Source organism: Rana temporaria, chromosome 9 (assembly GCF_905171775.1).
Source record: "Rana temporaria chromosome 9, aRanTem1.1, whole genome shotgun sequence".
NCBI classification, from domain to species: Eukaryota; Metazoa; Chordata; class Amphibia; order Anura; family Ranidae; genus Rana; species Rana temporaria.
This window is the reverse complement of record NC_053497.1, coordinates 98,158,902-98,178,552: the sequence shown is the minus strand read 5'-3', so window position 1 is coordinate 98,178,552 and position 19,651 is coordinate 98,158,902. Positions and strand designations below refer to the sequence as shown.

Here is a 19,651-nt window from a genome sequence, read left to right as displayed (position 1 = left end):
TTGTATGGTCCATCGAACAATTGTCGGATTTTCCGCGGACAAATGTTGGATGGCAGGCTTTTAACATTTTCCATGGACAACAGTCTGTTTTCAGATTCCGATTGTGTGTACAAAAGTCCTAATTACAAACACGCCTGCTCAGAAGCAATGCTCCCTGAGCACAACATTAGCTGGTGGTGCCCAAAGGGAGGCGCTGAAGAGCTGAAAAACCACGTAGTGTCACTACGTTCATGTTTGTTGGCTGACAATTGTGTGCCGTTTGTATGCAAGACACAATGAAGGCACACGCCCTTTGGACAAAGGTCTGACGCATTGTGGAAAATCCGATCGTGTGTATGAGGCTATAGGCAGCATTCCTCCAAACACGGGGAGTTGAGTTGATGCCAAAGAGCTCGATTTTGGTCTCATCTGACCACAACACTTTCACCCAATTCTCCTCTGAATCATTCAAATGTTCATTAGCGGACTCCAGATGGGTCTGTACATGTGCTTTCCTGAGCAGGGGGACCTTGCGGGTGCTGCAGGATTTCAGTCCTTCACAGTGTGTGTTACCAATGGTTTTCTAGGTGACTATGGTCCCAGCTGCCTTGAGATCATGGACAAGATTCTCCAGTGTAGTTCTGGGCTGATTTCTCACCGTTCTCATGATCAGTGAAACTCCACAAGGTGAGGTCTTGCATGGAGCCCCAGACCGAGGGAGATTAACTGTCATTTTGTGTTTCTTCCATTTTCGAATAATCGCACCAACTGTTGTCACCCTCTCACCAAACTGCTTGGCAATGGCCTTGTAGCCCATTTTAGCCTTTTGTAGGTCTACAATCTTGTCCCTGACATCCTTTTAGCTCTTTGGTCTTGGCCGTGGTGGAGAGATTGGAATTGGATTGCTTCTGTGGACAGGTGTGTTTTTTTTTTTTTTTTTTTTATATATACAGTTAACAAGTGGAGGTTAGGAGCACTCCCTTTTTAATAGAGTGCTCCTAATCCCAGCTGGTTACCTGTATAGAAGACGCATGGGAGACAGAAATCTTGCTGATAGGGGATTAAATACTTATTTAACTTATTAAAATGCAAATCAATTTATAACTTTTTTTTTTTTTTTCTTTAAATGCGTTCTTGATATTTTTGTTGTTCTGTCTCACTGTTGAAATAAACCTATCATTAAAATAATAGACTGATCGTTTCTTTGTCAGTGGGCAAACGTACAAAATCAGCAGGGGATCAAATACTTTTTTTCCCTTACTATACACTATAAGGGTCCATTTGCAACTAGAGGTGGTATGTTGAAGTGGAGTTCCACCCAAAAGTGGAACATCCGTTTGTTTATTAAAGTCAGCAGCTACAGTATTTGTAGCTGCTGACTTTTCATTTTTTTTTTTTTTTTAAGTGTGGGGAGACCTCTGCTTTTAAGTCAACTTGCTTTGTGTTAAGGCATTCCATTTATTTGAAAACGGCTGGTCCACCACTGCACCAGGGGTACCCTCAGTGGGCAAGAGCTGATACTTTAAATGGGATTATATACATAGATTCACTTTAATGGGATGGCTGGTGATGTGGCAGAAACACAACAAGGTGAGGCACGTGGCGGCAGCAGGTGAGTTGATGCCTGCTAACGGGCGCTGCTTTGATGGATCTGAATTGATAGGTGCTCTTTAAATGTAAGGACTTATTCTTGCTTGTAGTTAGGAAACATTCATTTTGTTTACAAATATTAATGATTCTATGTAGAATAATAAGATGTTGGGTTAGTAAAACGGCGATATCAGAACCGATTCAATCATACAGTTTGTAGTGTACATAGATTTGCAAACCATTGGGATAAAGGAATAGTCCTGAACTTTGTTTTATCTCATGGTTACTGTGAAATTGTGTGAATGCATCAATGCAGTGCAAGTTCTCAGCTTGTGGAGATTTGGATTCATTAAATTAGTTCACCAAACATGTAAATATTGCAGAATATACAGCCTCATGTTACATAGCTAAGCTCCACTTCATGCTAAATAAACTGAATTATTAATAGTTTTCCATTTAAAAAAAAAAAATATATATTTTTTTTCTCCAAGAGAATTCTATTAATTTATTTTTATAAAAATCAGAAATATATTGATTTTAAATCCCGAAAAAAAAATCTGATATTTAAAAAATAAAATATTGCTTTATATCCACCGTAGCGCTGACTCAATAAACAATATAGATCAATATACCCAGTGACAGGTGATGATGATTAAACTCCTACATTAGTGACCGAAAAAAAATAACAAATGAAGTCCGTGATTAACAGTCCATCAATGAGACTAGGATGTCTCAAACAAAAAGTAAAAATAAAGAATAAAAAAATATATAAATTTTGCTGTGAGATCTTCAAAACTTTCACCACACCATGTGCAATCGGTGTTTCTACTCTGGTTATGCACTCACCAAATAGCGATGCCTTGCACTCTTGTGTTCGGCCAAACTCTAAATGAGTTGATTATCCTGACGTGATATTCGATATCATGGGCTCCATATATAATAAAACACAAGTGCTCCAATAGTGCAATATCGTTGTGAAAAATGTATTTCTATTAAAAAGCTACAAACCTTGCACTCACATGAGCTAAAAACAAGTAAAGCATACATGCATCCACTTGCAGCCTCAAGTACTGGCGTAGTGTGGTCACAGCGGACACAGCATGTGAAAAAAACTTTTTTTTTTTTTAAAAGCCCATAAACTGAACTCTGTAAGCCTATGTGCCCCTGGGCGTTTTTTGGTGTTAATGAGCTTTGGAGTTCATTGGCTTTTTTCTGAACGCCCGAAATTTGCGTTCAAAGTGACTTTTTCGGCGGGAAAAAACACTAAATGCAGAATGCCGAAAAACGCTTAAATGTCCAAAAATGCCAGTGCCAGCGTTTTTTAGCATTTTTTTTTTATCCATTGAAAAAAAAAAAAACGTTGAAAGGCTCCCTGCAAAGCTACTGGCTTTTTTTTTTTTTTTAGCTTCAGTGTGCATGGAGCATATAAGGCAAAAGGGGGAAAAAAGCTGTTAAATGTTGAAAGACTCCCTGCAAAGCTACTGGCGTTTTTATAACATTATTTAAAGAGCCAATGTACACATAGGCTTTTAGCAGAGTTTAGGAGCTGCGGTGTTTAGTTGAGGTTAAACCTCCCTCTCTTGATCATGGAAGAATTACGTTCAGGATAAGCATGTTATGACCATGGCAAAACACTGCAAAAAAAGTGCTTCACTTTTTTGCAGTGTTGTGCATTTTCCTGTGTGTACATGAAGCCTATACCTCTTCCTCCAAAAAAAAAAAAAATCAGTATGTCTTTGCAGCACATGTATATTTCCTCATGTTTTATTATTCTTTGCAAGCACAGTAAAATAATTGTTACTCTTGCCAGAAATCTAGTAAGCTTTCAATAGCTGCAGCTGCCAACCACCGGCTATGGTTTACAAAAATGTGAGGGGTGTACTCTTGTGAGATACAACGTATAGAGAGAGAGAGATATCTGTTTGGAGGAAACTTCAGACATTTTAATCGGTCTGTCTTTAGATTTACCAAATACTATATCACGTAAATACATAGTTTGGCCTATATGCTGCATACCCAATCCCTAATGGAAATTTGTATAGAGTTTGTACAAACACGTTGAAATGTGTGTGGCCACCTCTAAGCATGGGTAATTTTTTATGAACTCTTGTGCTCCTGGGTGAATCCCTGTGTATAATGACAGCTCTCTGACTTTAACACAAATGTACTCTTTATAGCTCCATTTGGTATCATTTAAACTTGTTAGGCCTGGCTCATACTAATGCAATTTCAGATGTCACTTTCGTCACAAAGAATTGCACATCGGTGGAAATGCCATTATTATTATTATCGATGCTCCTTCACATCAATTCAGTGCAGTGTGTTTTTTTGGAAAAGGTACAGTACTGTGCAAAAGTGGCAGGTGTGAAGAAATTGCTTTCAAAAATGTTATAATTTTTTTGTTTTCTTTATCAATTTACAAAATGCAATGTGAGTGACCAGAAGAAAAATCAAATCAATATTTGGTGTCTACCTTTTTTGGCTTCAAAACCGCATCAATTCTTAACACTTGCACACTATGTATACTTGCACAAAGTCAGGGATTTTGTAGGATTAGAGTCAGGTGTATGATTTACCAATTATACCAAACCGGTTATAATGATCATAAATTTCATATGTAGGTTGAAACAGAAACTACTGTGTAGGAGGCTTACAACTCAGTCAGAAACGGCCAAACTCTGCTACTAAGGTGAGGTTGCGGAATATGGTTTCTTGTCACATGTCATACACCATTGTAAGACTGAGCACAACAATACAAGGTATGTATACAGCATCAACAAGGTCTCTTTCAGGCAAAGATTTTAAAGATGACTGGGGTTTCAAGAAGCGCTGTTCAAGCTCTTTTGAAGGAGCACCAGAAACTGGCAAGGTTGAGGCCCGTGGATGCAGGGATTGGCCAAGAAAATTTAATGCAGCAGATGAAAGACAACACATGCTTACTTCCCTTCAACATTGAAAGATGTCCAGCAATGCCATCAGCACACCACTAGGGGAACCCAGATACTCGTCTACTGTCTGTAGAAGTCTGGCCAGAAGCGGTCTTGCAGCCAAATAAAAAAAAAAACAACATACCTTCAATGTGGAAACAAGGCTAAGCAACTTATCTGTGCTTGAAAACATAGGGACCGGGGTGCAATAAAATGGCAGCAGGTGCTCTGGACCGATGAGTCCAAATTTGAAATATTTGGCTCTAGCAGCAGCAGGCAGTTTGTTGGCTGAAGGCATAGAAAACGGTACACGCAACTTTGAAGCATGGTGGAAGTTCTTTGTAATTTTGGTTCTGCATTTCTGCAAATGGAGTTGGAGGTTTGGTCAGAACCAATGGGGTCCTCATTGCTGAGAAATACAGGCAGATACTGATCTATCATGGCAGCGTGTAATTGTCGTCAAATTTATTCTGCAGCAGGACAACGACCCCATACATGTCATTTAGAATTATCTTCAGCGTAAAGAACAAAGAGTCCTGTAAGTAATGGTTTGGCCCCCACAGAGCCCTGATCTCAACATTGAGTCTGTCTGGGATTACATGAGGACACAGACGGATTTGAGGCAGCCTACAGCCACAGACGATCTGTGGTTAGTTCTCCAAGATGTGTGGTACAATCTACCTGCCAAGTTCCTTTAAAAACTGTGTGCAAGTGTACCTAGAAGAATCAATGCTATTTTTGAAGGTAAATGGTAGTCATACCAAATTTTGATTTGATTTTCTCTTCTATTCATTTACTTTCCATTTTAATTGATGAAAAATAAACTATTAGCACTTCTATTTCTGAAAGGATTCTCAATTTACAGCATCTTTCCTACATGCCTAAAACGTTTGCACATGTGCTACTTTGGTGTGATTTTTGGCCCCATAGACTAAAAAGAGAAGAAAAAAGTCAAGTGTGTGTGTGTGTGTGTGATGCCAAACTTCAAATTCGCACTAAAAAATTTGAGTAAGCGGCAGCTGCACTAGTGTGAACCTAGCCTTATACTGCATGGTTTAATTTATTAGTGGGTTAGGTAGACTTGATCAATTTGTTTGTGTTCACAGATAAACCAAAATTGCCTGAAAATTACACTGATGAAACCTGGCAGAAACTGAAAGAAGCTGTTGAAGCCATTCAAAATAGCACTTCAATAAAATATAACTTAGAGGAATTATATCAGGTGAGTTTAACAAATCATGTAAGTGTAGGTTTTGATTGTCCTAAAATAGCTGTATTCTACCTCTGATAGTAAGCTCTGCAGCCCTCGCTTGTAGATGGGTGAAAAAAGAAAAATGCCTTCCCCAAATTGTAGAGGTACAGATCTCAGATGCCGACAAGTCTGTGTTCCTTTTGAGCCAGGCATTTATATCCTGTGGTATTTTGACATCCTGTTACCCTCCCTGGCGGTAATCCCGAGTCTGGCTCAGGGTGGAAATCCAGTACCATTAGCGGTATCCCCGAGCTAGTTTACTCACCTTGTCCCCTGGATTCCGGCGATGTCTCCTCGCTCGATTCACACCGTGCCCGTGTGCCACTGAGCTTCGTCTCTTTCGACGTTACAACGCATGGGGGCAGAGATCGGCGCAAAATTTGAAATAAAAAAACACATTACAGATACAGTATACTGTAATCTTACAGATTACAGTGTTGTATGAAATAAATACACACCCCTTTGTCCCTAGTGGTATGTCCAATGTCCTGCATGCACTTTTATATAATAAATACTGTTCTTTCTGCCTGGAAACTGTAGATTGTCCATAGCAACCAAAAAGTGTCCCTGTATGTCTAAAGTAGTTTTAGACCAGCTAGAAAACAACGATAATAAATTAGAATGGATATATGGAGTATGCCCGTGCTACCAAGGTGGGGGGAGGGGGATACGGCTGCAGAACTGAAAGTGTATCAAACCAAAAATATTAAAGAAAAGGGGGGTAATGCTGCGCTGTATAGAGTGAGTGGAAAAGGACTAAGTGAATATAACTAGTATTAAGAAATAGTGATCGGTCAATCAAATGTAAAACATGTAAGACATATGTAAAAACAAATGAAACCTATTTTAACATTCAAACAAATTATGAAGCCAAAGTAAATAAACCTTGAAAAGGTAAAGTGCTGAGGGCAATTGTGCGAAAAACATGCATAACGAAAAAAAGCCCTCATATAGAATGTTGTATCCAAAAATCTTCAATATTGCAACAATGTATAAACTTCAATATTCATGTGCAAACGGCAACAACATAAAGTGCCAGTGCTGGTGTCGGGTTGCCAACGTGGATTTCATATAGGAAAGTGCTCCTTTTCCCCTTGTGATTAGTGAGGATGTCCCCTTACCTTACTGCTGTAAGGTAACAGCATATAAAGATCTTTCTAGGTACAAGCGGCATAGACTCCAGCAGTTTCCTGGTGAGGCGTCTCTTGATACTGTTTAACCTAGGACTCTAAAAAGAGTCTCCCTGTGGGGCCCCGTCTGATATATCAGCAGTGATCCTCACAAAGGGAGATGCATACGCCAATGGTGTTGTAGTTTTAAATTTTTATTGATAAACACAAATCGGGGTACTCACAATAAAGTGCATAAAAATCGTCATAAAACGAGCAGCATGCTCACACACGTCACCTCCGGTGCCTCTGGTGTCTCGACGCGTATTTGTCACGGTCACGTGTCGAGGCACCGGAGGTGACGTGTGTGAGCATGCTGCTCATTTTATGTCCGATTTTTATGCACTTTATTGTGAGTACCCTGATTTGTGTTTTTTTTTATCAATAAATATTTTAAACTACTACACCGTTGGCGTATGGATCACTGCTGATATATCAGACCGGGGGCCTCACAGGGACACTCTGTTTAGATTTCTAGGTTAAAAAGTATCAAGAGACGCCTCACCGGGAAACGTCTGGAGTCTATGCCGCTTGTACCTAGAAAGATCGTTCTATGCTGTTACCTTACAGCAGTAAGGTAAGGGGACATCCTCACTAATCACAAGGGGAAAAAAGGAGCACTTTCCAATTTGATATCCACGTTGGCAACCTGACACCAGCGCTGGCACTTTATGTTGTTGCTGTTTGCACATGAATATTGAAGTTTATACATTGTTGCAATATTGAAGATTTTTGGATACAACATTCTATTTGAGGACTTTTTTTCATTATGCATGTTTTTTGCACAATTGCACTCAGCACTTATTTATTTTGGCTTCATATTTGTTTGAGTGTTACATATGTTTCATTTGTTTTAACATATGTCTTGCATGTTTTCCATTTGATTGACTGATCACTATTTCTTAATACTAGTTATATTCACTTAGTCCTTTTCCACTCACCCTATACAGCGCAGCATTACCTCCCTTTTGTTATAAATTATAATCACTTGCAGAATTGAGCAATAGTAATTTGTGGGGAAATTCATAATCAAACACAAAGTAATAATTGTTGTTATTATTATTATTATTTGTTATAATTTATTGTTTATTATATTTATAATTTTGTGTTTCAAACTTTATCATACCCGGGATGTCTACTAGACTCTTGTTTGGACAGATTTAAGTGAGTTATTCCTAAGAATTGCAGGCCTACAATATAAAACGCCAAATTTCCATGCGAAACACTGTACCACTTTCAGCACCAAAAATCTGAAATAATCATACCGCCAGGGAGGTTAAATGTAGTGTGCTGTCTGAACCATCCACAATAATTGTCCTCCTGAGCCTATGCACTAAGCTTGGGACAGGAATGGTCATTATTTTCTATGGTCAAACAAAGCACATTCACAGCGATTTAAGGACATGTGGACTTGCTAGGCTAGAAAAGTGGAAACACTCAAATTTGCTTGAATCTACACTCAGGAGTTCTGATTTAAGTTCCAGCATTCCTGTTCCATGGCATTGGCTTGAAAAGATTTGCAACCATTTGAACAACATGACATCCCCTGCACCAGTTGTTTTTTTTAGAATGACAAAAGCAGTGGGAGCCTGTGTATCTCTCTCAGCACAGGTTTTCTTCAAGCACTATCAAATATGTTACCCACCCACATGATTGAACTCTTAAAGAGACACTGTGACCTTGCCCATTTAGGGAAAAATCATTGTTTGCAAAGAAGCCCCCCTCACGACCCCCTGATTTTGCATGCTCTCCCCACCATTTAATTTTTCTTCATTGCTGGTGACAAATGCCCATTGCTTCTGGGTTTAGGGGGACATGTGACAGTGCCCAGGCCTAGGATCCAATCGCTAGACCAAAGTGCTGCCACATGACCAGCATCAGGGATTTTAGTGCTGGCTGCAATGGAATGGGCAAGGTGAGTGTCTTTTTTGAACACAATATTTTTGTTTTTCCTAATCCCTGTAGCTTGTGACGTTTGATGTTTTTATATTTGTGTTTTTTTGCAGGCTGTTGAGAACCTTTGCTCTTATAAGATCTCTGCAAACCTCTACAAACAGTTGCGACAGATCTGTGAGGACCACATTAAAGCACAAATACACCAATTCAGAGAATATCCTTTCTGTGTGTACTTTTAAATCAGAATTTCCCTATTCCTGTTATATATTAATTTAAATCATGAAATTTGATTTAAAGTGGTGGTAAAGGCCTTTTCTTAATGTTTTACCTACAGGTAATCCTCTAATAAGGCTTGCCTGTATGTATTGTAAATCTCTACCAAACGTATACTGTTTAGGAGATATTTACTTGTGAAGCCGCTGGTGATGTTCCTTCAAAGCCTTGCACTGTATGTAAATGGTGAGTCTTGCACTCACGCGTGGAAGTGATGTCATCGCGGTTTGGTCATAAAAAGGACCGGAACCCAGAAGGAAGACCAGATGAAGATGGCAGCCCTGTCAGCGTTCTGCTGGTGGGCTTCGCATTAAGGTAAGTTTCCCCTCTCACCTTCCAGGACAGCTACTTGAGAGATTGGCTCCGCCCTCTACAGGAAACACAAATTGGATACAATTTAAAAGGCCCCTCCCTTTTCTCTGACCCTCAGTTGTTGTTTTGTGTTTCCAGCCCCTCCAGGAGCACCGACATGTTTTTTTATGTTCTTAGGTCTGGTAACTGTGGTTGGTGGACCCCCCTTCTCTGGTATCATCCAGTACTAGTTGTAGCCAAGTCCTGGGTGTTAGTCCTGTACTTTCTGACCAGAAGGGTTCCCTATTTTTAACGTAACTTGCCTACCTGGTGGTGAGTGGTGGCAACTCCCTTCCATTCTTTCCCCAGCTCTGGCTATGGGGAACTGTGTTGTTCTCGTGCTTCACCGCGGTGTACCGAGATGGCGTCGGAAGACTACCAGTGATGCGGCAAGATGGCGCCGGAAGTCACATGACACACTTCCGTGTGCTGTTTTTTTCTTAAGGAAGCACGGCGTGGATACACGGAGGACCTGCTGCTTGGGAAACAGTCTGCTGAAAGCCGGACAGGGGCATTTAGCGGTACAGCAGCAGTCGATCTCTCCGGCCGATCTACGCTTGCCTCGTGAAGCTTTAGGATAGGCCTGAGGATTGAGCGCCCGCTCGGATTGAACCAGCGGCAGCATCCAAGTCCCATACTGCCCCCAAGGCCAAACCGGTGAAGAAGAAATGTGGGAACTGTAGGGCCAGGCTTTCTGATGGTTATAAAAAAACTATTTTGTGAGGATTGTATTCCATCCAGAGCTAGTTCAGCCAGGACCTCTCCTCTTTTAGAGTTAAAGCGGAGGTTCACCCTAAAACAATTATATACCATCCCATCCAGCATACTTGCGTCAGCTACAGTATGCTGTTGTTTTTTTTTTTTTTTTAATCGCTGTACTTACCGTTTAATCGTTCATTTTCTTTTCTTCCTCCCGCGGGGAAAAGGCGTTCCTATGAAGAGGCGTAGATGATTGAGGTGCTGCTAAGGCGCATCACGCGTTCCAAAAATAGCCGAACTAGGACTCGGCTATATACGGCGCCTGCGCAGTCAGCTCCTAGTCTGTGCGCAAGCGCCGTGAAGAGCAGAGTCCTAGTCCGGCTATTTTCGGAACGCGTGACACGCCTTAGCCGCACGTCAATCATCTACGCCTCCTCATAGGAACACCTATTCCCCGCGGGAGGAAGAAAAGAAAATGAACGATTAAACGGTAAGTACAGCGAAAAAAAAAAACATACTGTAGCTGACGCAAGTATGCTGCATGTAATGGTACATAGATGTTTTTTAGGGTGAACCTCTGCTTTAATGTCTTCTATAAATGAGGTAGTGGCCTCTCTTCGGTCCTTTAATGACAGGTTAGCTGGACTAGGACCTGCCTCGTCTAGACCCATAGCTCAGGAGCCTTCAGCCTCGGATAGACCCCTTCCTCTGTTAGTATCTGAGACCATTAGTTAACATAATGCTTCTGATCTAGAAAAAGGTGAGAATCCGGTTTCTTTAGCTGATGAGGAGTCTACATCAGTGGAAGATAAGGGTAGCTCAACTAAGTATCTTTTTCCAGTCAGAGATATTGACGAACTACTAAAGTCAATTTATACCTCAGAGCAGATTGAGATGCCACAGCAAGCCCAATCTGTATAGGGGGTCTACAGGGGCACAGTCGAGAGCTTTTCCGGTGCACCAGTCACCTGAGGACATGATTCTTTCTCAGTGGTAACAACCTCGCTCAAAGTCGCTTCTAACATTAAGGCCCCTTTCACACTGGGGCGGCATCGGCGGTAAAGCGCCACTATTTTTAGCAGCGCTTTACCGCCAATTTTTTTCGGGCGTTGGGCCGTTTCATCCCCCGCTAGTGCCCGAGAAAGGGTTAAAAACTACCGCAAAGCGCCTCTGCAGAGGCGCATTGCCGGCAGTATAGTCGAAGTGTCCCACTGATTTTTAATGGACAGGAGCGGTGGAGGAGCGGTATACACGTGTATACCGCTCCAAAGATGCAGCTAGCAGGACTTTTTTTTACCGGGGGTTTTCACACTGGAGACACAGCAGCAGCTGTTTAGGGTCGGTTTGCAGGCGATATTTTTAGCGCGAGAGCGCCTGCAAACCGCTCCATTGTGAAAGGAGTCTAACACAGCCGATTCTGTCCTGGGCAGAGATCAGTGTTGCTTCAGTCAGGGCAGTCCACATCAGGGGGTCAGAGAATATTTGGCGGACTATCTGAGCGAATAAGTATCAGTTGGGAACTACATCAAGGCACGTTGCGGGAGGTTGTGCTAAGATGTGGTCTTCCCAAAGTGGATCTTTTCGCCCCCAGTCTCAACAGAAAACTTCCGGCATTCTACTATTTTGGTTGCAGATGGGGGTTTGTTTGTTTTTTTTCCTTTTTTTTTTATCACCATTTAATAAATAATGTGCACGTCCGTCAAAAATGGATTTCCATTTCTGCTGGTGTTCATAATTTGCATTTTATTTTGCCAGTTTGTGTTCCCTTAATACAATAATTACAGATTCTTTGGATAGTGTTCTTTTCCTAAAGAAAATAGATAAATGCTGGCAGGATCATTGCCGACAAATGGTAAGTTATTTTTCCTCCTCCTCTCCCCCCTGGTGCTACTACCCCCCCTTTTTTTTCTCCCACATTGTTAAAAGGAGAGTTTTGTTGTATCTTACGGGGGGGGGGGGGGGGGTTATTAACATATTTGGTGCATTTCTAGGCAGGCTTCCTGCCATCAGAACTTAAAGTGGTTTGTAGGAGCAGAAGTTTTTTTTTTTTTTTTTTTTTAACCTTCATGCATTTTCGCAATCCGAGGTTTCACTGTTAATAAATAATTGTAATGTGGCTATCCACAAATAAGAGCATTATTTTACAAACTGTAACTGTCTGTACTTGGGTTTTCTTCTATAATGCCTTCATTCATCTAGTTTGTTTGAATAGAGGAGAAAAAACAATAATATATTTGCATTTTAAATGGAAGTAAAATTTTAACATTAAAAAATGTCTGACAGGTAGGCTCTTGACATAATAGACCCTATTAATTTATTCTTTCATAATTGCTTACCTCTGCTTATTACCGTTTGTGTACACTGTGCCTAACATGCCCACCTCAGCGTAATATTTGTGGCACACTTCTGTGCTGAGATGACTCTCATGTGCATGCAAATGATTTGCGCTATCCATGCCGGGCCAAGCAAGCAGCTTTAAAAATCTGAACCTCGTTGAAAGACAGGGCAGATGTGCTGATACTGCAGCACTGGAGGGTATTGCTCTGTTCAGTGGATTTGCACAGAGCAGCCCAGATCCTCCTCTTCTAAGGTCCTTTGGCACTCCTCCCTCCTGTCGAGTGCCCCCGAAGCAAGCAGCTTGCTATGGGGGCACCCAAGCCGAGCCACAGCTCCATGTGTCCATTCAGACACGGAGACTCGGGCCGCCCCTTTCCATTGATTGGCTAGTCAATGGGCTGCCAAGACCGTTGTGGACATCGCTGGACAGAGAGGGACCTCAGATAAGTATTAGGGGGGCTGCTGCACACAGAAGGCTTTTTATCTTGATGCATAGAATACATTAGGATAAAAAAACATTCTGACTTTACAACCACTTTAAGTTTTTTTTATTTTCCAAAATGTCTTTCAGAATAGTACCTGAGAGATTTTAGCTTTTCCCACAAGGCACAGGAAACACTTCTACTTTAGATTTTAAAAGGCAGCTTCTCCACACACATCAAGGACCCACTGGAAGCAGCTTTTCCCAGGTTTCCAAAAGCACACATTCATCTTTCGAGGACATATTTGTATTTTTATCTGTTGATTTGACCAGTAAGTCCTTCTCTTTATTACAAAAAAAAAGCACTCTTCTAGATGAATAATTTTAGTGAGATAAAACAAAACCTTTACCACTTGGGCCCCTTTCACACATGCAGGGACTGGTCAGGTCCGCCTGTCAGGTTTTTCAGCAGACCTGAACGGAACTCTCCATGCATCCCTATGGAGCGACGGATATCTGTGATGACATGTCCTCTAAAATCTGCTCCGCTAAATCCAGACGGATGGTGGTCTTAACTTCTATCTGTCTGGCAAATCGGATGAAACCGGACAGGCGGTCCATTTTCTCCCCATAGAGGAGAGCGGAGATTTGACGGGTCCATCTTTGCACAGTGAGTGGAGACGGACCGGTCATCCTGATCAACAGATAGATCCCTGGTGAGTCCGTCCAACAGATTTGCATATGTAAAAGGGACCTTGGAGGGATGCTTACAATGATTATCTTTTTATGTATTAATGTAAAACCTTTATACCAAAAGGCTAAAAAAAAAAAACTGAGGCAGCCACCACATGATTGGTAAGCTGCAACATATTACATTTTTAGTTTTGGGTTAAATACCGCTTTGCATCACATTTATTTTCCACAATATGTCACAATTTTAGTATTCCTCTCATGTTCTGGACCTGTGCAGTGTTACTTATATTTAAAGGGAAACTGCACTAACTTTTTTGCCATTTATTTTTTTAAGATCATGATAAGAGGCATCTTCTTGTTCCTGGATCGAACCTACGTCCTTCAAAACTCAATGTTGCCATCTATTTGGTAAGCTCTTAAGACCACTATTAAAAAATGTACTGTTAGAAGATGCAGTGTATGACAGGTTGTCTGCGAAAAAAGCACCATCTTTTGTTCTCTACTCCTACAAGCATCAGATACTGCCCTCAAATCAGTTTTACTTCACATGAAAAGTAGAGGTCCACCGAAATTTCGTCCAAAAACTGTTTTTTAATTCGGCCGAAAGAAAAAAAACAGCCAATGCCTAAAGGGGCAGGGCCTCCCTCGGTCATCTCCTTCATCATCACAGGGGGCGGGACACTGTTACTGCAGTGCAGGCAATTCAAATCCAGATTTGTGACATAGAGATTGTTGCTCTGATCCGGGCACTGGTGAGGCTGCTGGGCACAGGCAGACTGCATATGACGGGCACTGGTAAGGCTGCATTGTTCTATTGTACTATGTTTGCAGTCTCTAAACATCTCCTGTATCATTTGCTAGAGGTACACCAAATGGAAATTTTGCAAATATTAGCAATGTGTTTAAGTAAGAGACTGAGGACATGATAAAATAGATGGTTAGAGACTGCAGACTGCATTTTTCTTCACCTTTCTTGCACCAAAGGTGCCAACAATAAATAATATTAATGTATTATAGTCAACTTTTTAACATCGATTATACATAAAAATATAAATGTTTTTTAAAAAAAATGTAATTTTCGGTTTTCGGCCTAGTGCATCCTTTTATTTTCGGTTCCGTTCGGTGCACCTATAATGAAAAGTGGTGTGGTCCTTATACCATTTCAATTTGGTAAGATTGACAACCCTCACGAAGTGCAGGTGAAGGAATATGTGGCTTAAAAAAAAAAAAAAAAAAAAATACTCCCCTGCTCTCAGCGATGCCAAAATAGACACGGAGCTGACAGGCAAAGATAAGGGGGTGAGATGAGAGTATAGCACAAGCACTGTGCTGTTTAATCTGCTTTAACCACTTCTACCCCCTTCCTGAACAGAGCATTCCCCCCCCCCTCACCTTCCAGGACAGCTACTTGAGAGATGATTGGCTCCACCCTCTACAGGAAACACAAATCAGATAAAATTTAAAAGGCCCCTCCCTTTCCTCTGACCCTCAGTTGTTTTGTGTTTCCAGACCCTCCAGGAGCTCCGACACGTTTTTTTGTTTTTCCTAGCTCTGGTAACTGTGGTTGGCGGACCCCCCCTTCTCTGGCATCATCCAGTACTGGTTGTGGCCAAGTCCTGGGAGTATTAGTCCCTGTATTTTCTGCCAGAAGGGTTCCCTAATTTGGAGGTACTTTGAAGACTCAGGGTCCTTAACCACTTAAGCTCCGGACCAAAACGCTGTCTAAAGACCAGAGGTGTTTTTACAATTTGGCAATGCGCTGCTTTAACTGGTAATTGCGCGGTCATGCAATGTTGTACCGAAACGAAACTTGCGTCCTTTTCTTCCCACAAATAGAGCTTTATTTTGATGGTATTTGATCGCCTCTGCGATTTTTATTTTTTGCGATATAAACGCAAAAAGACCGTAAATTTTGAAAAAAAATGATTTTTCTTATAACAAAAAGTAAAAAAAATCGAATAAACTAAATTTTAGTCAAACATTTAGGCCAAAATGTATTCAGCCACATGTCTTTAGTAAAAAAAATCGCAATAAGCGTATATTTATTGGTTTTCGCAAAAGTTATAGCGTCTACAAACTAGGGTACATTTTCTGGAATTTACACAGCTTTTATTTTATGACTGCCTATCTCATTTCTTGAGGTGCTAAAATGGCAAGGCAGTACAAAACCCCCCCAAATGACCCCATTTTGGAAAGTAGACACCCCAAGGAAACTGCTGAGAGGCATGTTGAGTCCATTGAATATTTAATTTTTTTGTCCCAAGTGATTGAATAATGACGAAAAAAAAAAAAAAAAAAAATGTTTACAAAAAGTTGTCACTAAATGATATATTTCTCACACATGCCATGGTTATATGTGGAATTGCACCCCAAAATACATTCTGCTGCTTCTCCTGAGTACGGGGATACCACATGTGTGGGACTTTTTGGGAGCCTAGCCGCATATGGGGCCCCAAAACCCAAGCACCGCCTTCAGCATTTCTAAGGGCACAAATTTTTGATTTCACTCCTCACTACCTATCAAGGTTTCGAAGGCCATAAAATGCCAAAATAGCAAAAAAAAAAACCAAATGACCCCATTTTGGAAAGTAGACACCCTAAGCTATTTGCTGAGAGGCATGTCGAGTCCATGGAATATTTTATATTTTGACACAAGTTGCGGGAATATGACAAACTGATTTTTTTTTGCACAAAGTTGTCACTAAATGATATATTGCTCACACATGCCATAGTTATATGTGGAATTGCACCCCAAAAGACATTCTGCTGCTTCTCCCGAGTACGGGGATACCACATATGTGGGACTTTTTGTGAGCCTAGCCACGTACGGGGCCCCGAAAACAAAGCACCGCCTTCAAGATTTCTAAGGGCATACATTTTTGATTTCACTCCTCACTACCTATCACAGTTTCGAAGGCAATAAAATGCCAAAACAGCACAAAACCCCCCCAAATGACCCCATTTTGGAAAGTAGACACCCCAAGCTATTTGCTGAGAGGCATGTTGAGTCCATGGAATATTTAATTTTTTTGCCCCAAGTCACTGAATAATGACCAAAAAAAAAAAATACAAAACGTTGTCACTAAATGATATATTTCTCACACATGCCACGGTTATATGTGGAATTGCACCCCAAAATACATTCTGCTGCTTCTCCTGAGTACGGGGATACCACATGTGTGGGACTTTTTGGGAGCCTAGCCGCGTACGGGGCACCGAAAACCAAGCACTGCCTTCAAGATTTGTGTGAGTGAAATCAAAAATTTATGTCCTTAGAAATCTTGAAGGCGGTGCTTGGTTTTCGGGGTCTCATACGCGGCTAGGCTCCCAAAAAGTCCCACACATGTGGTATCCCCGTACTCAGGAGAAGTAGCAGAATGTATTTTGGGGTGCAATTCCACATATAACCATGGCATGTGTGAGAAATATATCATTTAGTGACAATGTTTTGTACATTTTTTTATTTTAATTTTTTTTGGTCATGATTCAATCACTTGGGGCAAAAAAATTAAATATTCCATGGACTCAACATGCCTCTCAGCAAATAGCTTGGGGTGTCTACTTTCCAAAATGGGGTCATTTGGGGGTTTTTTGTGCTATTTTGGCATTTTATGGCCTTCGAAACTGTGATAGGTAGTGAGGAGTGAAATCAAAAATTTGCGCCCTTAGAAATGCTGAAGGCGGTGCTTGGTTTTCGGGGTCCCGTACGCGGCTAGGCTCCCAAAAAGTCCCAAACATGTGGTATCCCCGTACTCAGGAGAAGCAGCAGAATGTATTTTAGGGTGCAACTCCACATATAACCATGGCATGTGTGAGCAATATATCATTTAGTGACACATTTTTCTTTTTTTTTTTTTTTTTTCTCATTATTCAATCACTTTGGACAAAAAAAAAAAAAATCAATGGACTCGACATGCCTCTCAGCAGTTTCCTTGGTGTCTTCTTTCCAAAATGGGGTCATTTGGGTTTTTTTTGTGCTATTTTGGCATTTTATGGCCTTCGAAACTGTGATAGGTAGTGAGGAGTGAAATCAAAAATTTACACCCTTAGAAAGCCTGAAGGCGGTGATTGGTTTTTGGGGTCCCGTACGCGGCTAGGCTCCCAAAAAGTCTCACACATGTGGTATCCCCGTACTCAGGAGAAGCAGCAGAATGCATTTTGGGGTGTAATTCCACATATGCCCATGGCATGTTTGAGCAATATATCATTTAGTGACAACTTTGCGCAAAAAAAAATATATATATATATATATATATATATATATTTATATTTCCCGCAACTTGGGTCAAAATCTAAAATATTCCATGGACTTAAGATGCCTCTCAGCAAATAGCTTGGGGTGTCTACTTTCCAAAATGGGGTCATTTGGGGGGGTTTTCAATTGTCCTGGCATTTTATGCACAACAATTAGAAGCTTATGTCACACATCACCCACTCTTCTAACCACTTGAAGAAAAAGCCCTTTCTGACACTGTTTGTTTACATAAAAACATATTATTTTTTTGCAAGAAAGTAAAGTTGAACCCCCAAACATTATATATTTTTTTAAAGCAAAGGCCCTACAGATTAAAATGGTAGGTGTTGCAAAAAAAATTTCCACACAGTATTTGCGCAGCGTTTTTTCAAACGCATTTTTTGGGGAAAAAATACACTTTTTTTTTATTTTAAAGCACTAAAACACACTATATTGCCCAAATTATTGATGAAATAAAAATTATGATCTTAGGCCGAGTACATGGATACCAAACACGACATACTTTAAAATTGCGCACAAACGCGCAGTGGCGACAAACTACATACATTTTTAAAAGCCTTTAAAAGCCTTTACAGGTTACCACATTAGATTTACAGAGTAGGTCTACTGCTAAAATGACTGCCCTCGATCTGCCCTTCGCGGTGATACCTCACATGCATGGTGCAATTGCTGTTTACATATGACTCCAGACCGACGCTTGCGTTCGTCTTTGCGCAAGAGCAGGGGGGGACAGGGATGCTTTTTTTTATTTTTTTATTTTTTTATATATTTATTTCGCTTTTTTTATTTTATTTGTTAACTGTTCCTTCCATTTATTTATTTTTTTACCATTTTTATTGTTATCTCAGGGAATGTAAATATCCCTTATGATAGCAATAGTTAGTGACAGGTACTCTTTTTTTTTTTTTTAAATGGGGTCTATTAGACCCTAGATCTTTCCTCTGCCCTCAAAGCATCTGACCACACCAAGATCGGTGTGATAAAATGCTTTCCCATATTCTCAATGGCGCCGTTTATATCTGGGGGGGGGGGACATTCCCTCCCACTGAATGTAAAAGCAGTCTAGAGGCTAATTAGCCGCTAGGACTGCTTTTACATGAAAGCCGACCGCTGGCTGAAAAGAATGATACCAAGATGATGCCTAAACCCGCAGGCATCATTCTGGTATAACCATTCAAAGTCCTGCAACATACCAGTACGTTGATGGTTCTTGTTGGACATGTATTGTAATCTTTTTTTTTTTCATGCAGTCTGTTGGCTGAACAAAAAAAAGATTGATCGGTGGGTATGCCCACCATTAGAATACCTCCCTTCATCCACCCACTTCTAATGATGGGCATACATGCACCATTTATATATGCCGAAGCATGGGGGCATCCTCCCGCAAAAAAGTTATGCCGCGTACGGTCGGACTTTTCTATGCCGTGTACACATGGTCAGACTTTTCCACAGGAAAGCCTCCGTAGGAATGTCAACCGTATGTACGCGGCATTAGGAGCAAAATCGCTCCTCCGCCCCTGCTGCCCGCATGCTTCGGCATATATGCTCTTTTTTTTAACTGTGGTGGTGAAATCACCTCCTACAGCACTGGAGTCGCGGCTTTATATATCGTGGGAGCAAACGCTGTTGCTGTCAAGATAAATAAGTCCGCGCAACAGCTGAATGGCGTACCTGAAAACAGTAAAATAAATTACATACCTGAAAAGCAAGCATGAAAAAACATAACAACAATAAAACTTTGCAGAATAGAATACAGTAAAAAAGAGCAGAACAATAGAGAGAGAATAGAGAGGGAGAGAACAATAAAAC

At 40.9% G+C, this 19,651-nt stretch overlaps 1 protein-coding gene across 1 annotated transcript in view; it reads left to right on the top strand.

Annotated features, from left to right (window-relative positions):
- The window catches only part of CUL4B (cullin 4B), an 83,329-nt gene that overhangs the window by 9,595 nt on the left and 54,083 nt on the right, over positions 1-19,651 (top strand). The window contains exons 3-6 of the mRNA XM_040323947.1: positions 5,603-5,718; positions 8,924-9,027; positions 11,919-11,988; positions 13,922-13,995. Of these exons, the coding sequence (XP_040179881.1) occupies positions 5,603-5,718; positions 8,924-9,027; positions 11,919-11,988; positions 13,922-13,995 (364 nt within the window). The remainder of the gene's footprint in view (positions 1-5,602; positions 5,719-8,923; positions 9,028-11,918; positions 11,989-13,921; positions 13,996-19,651) is intronic.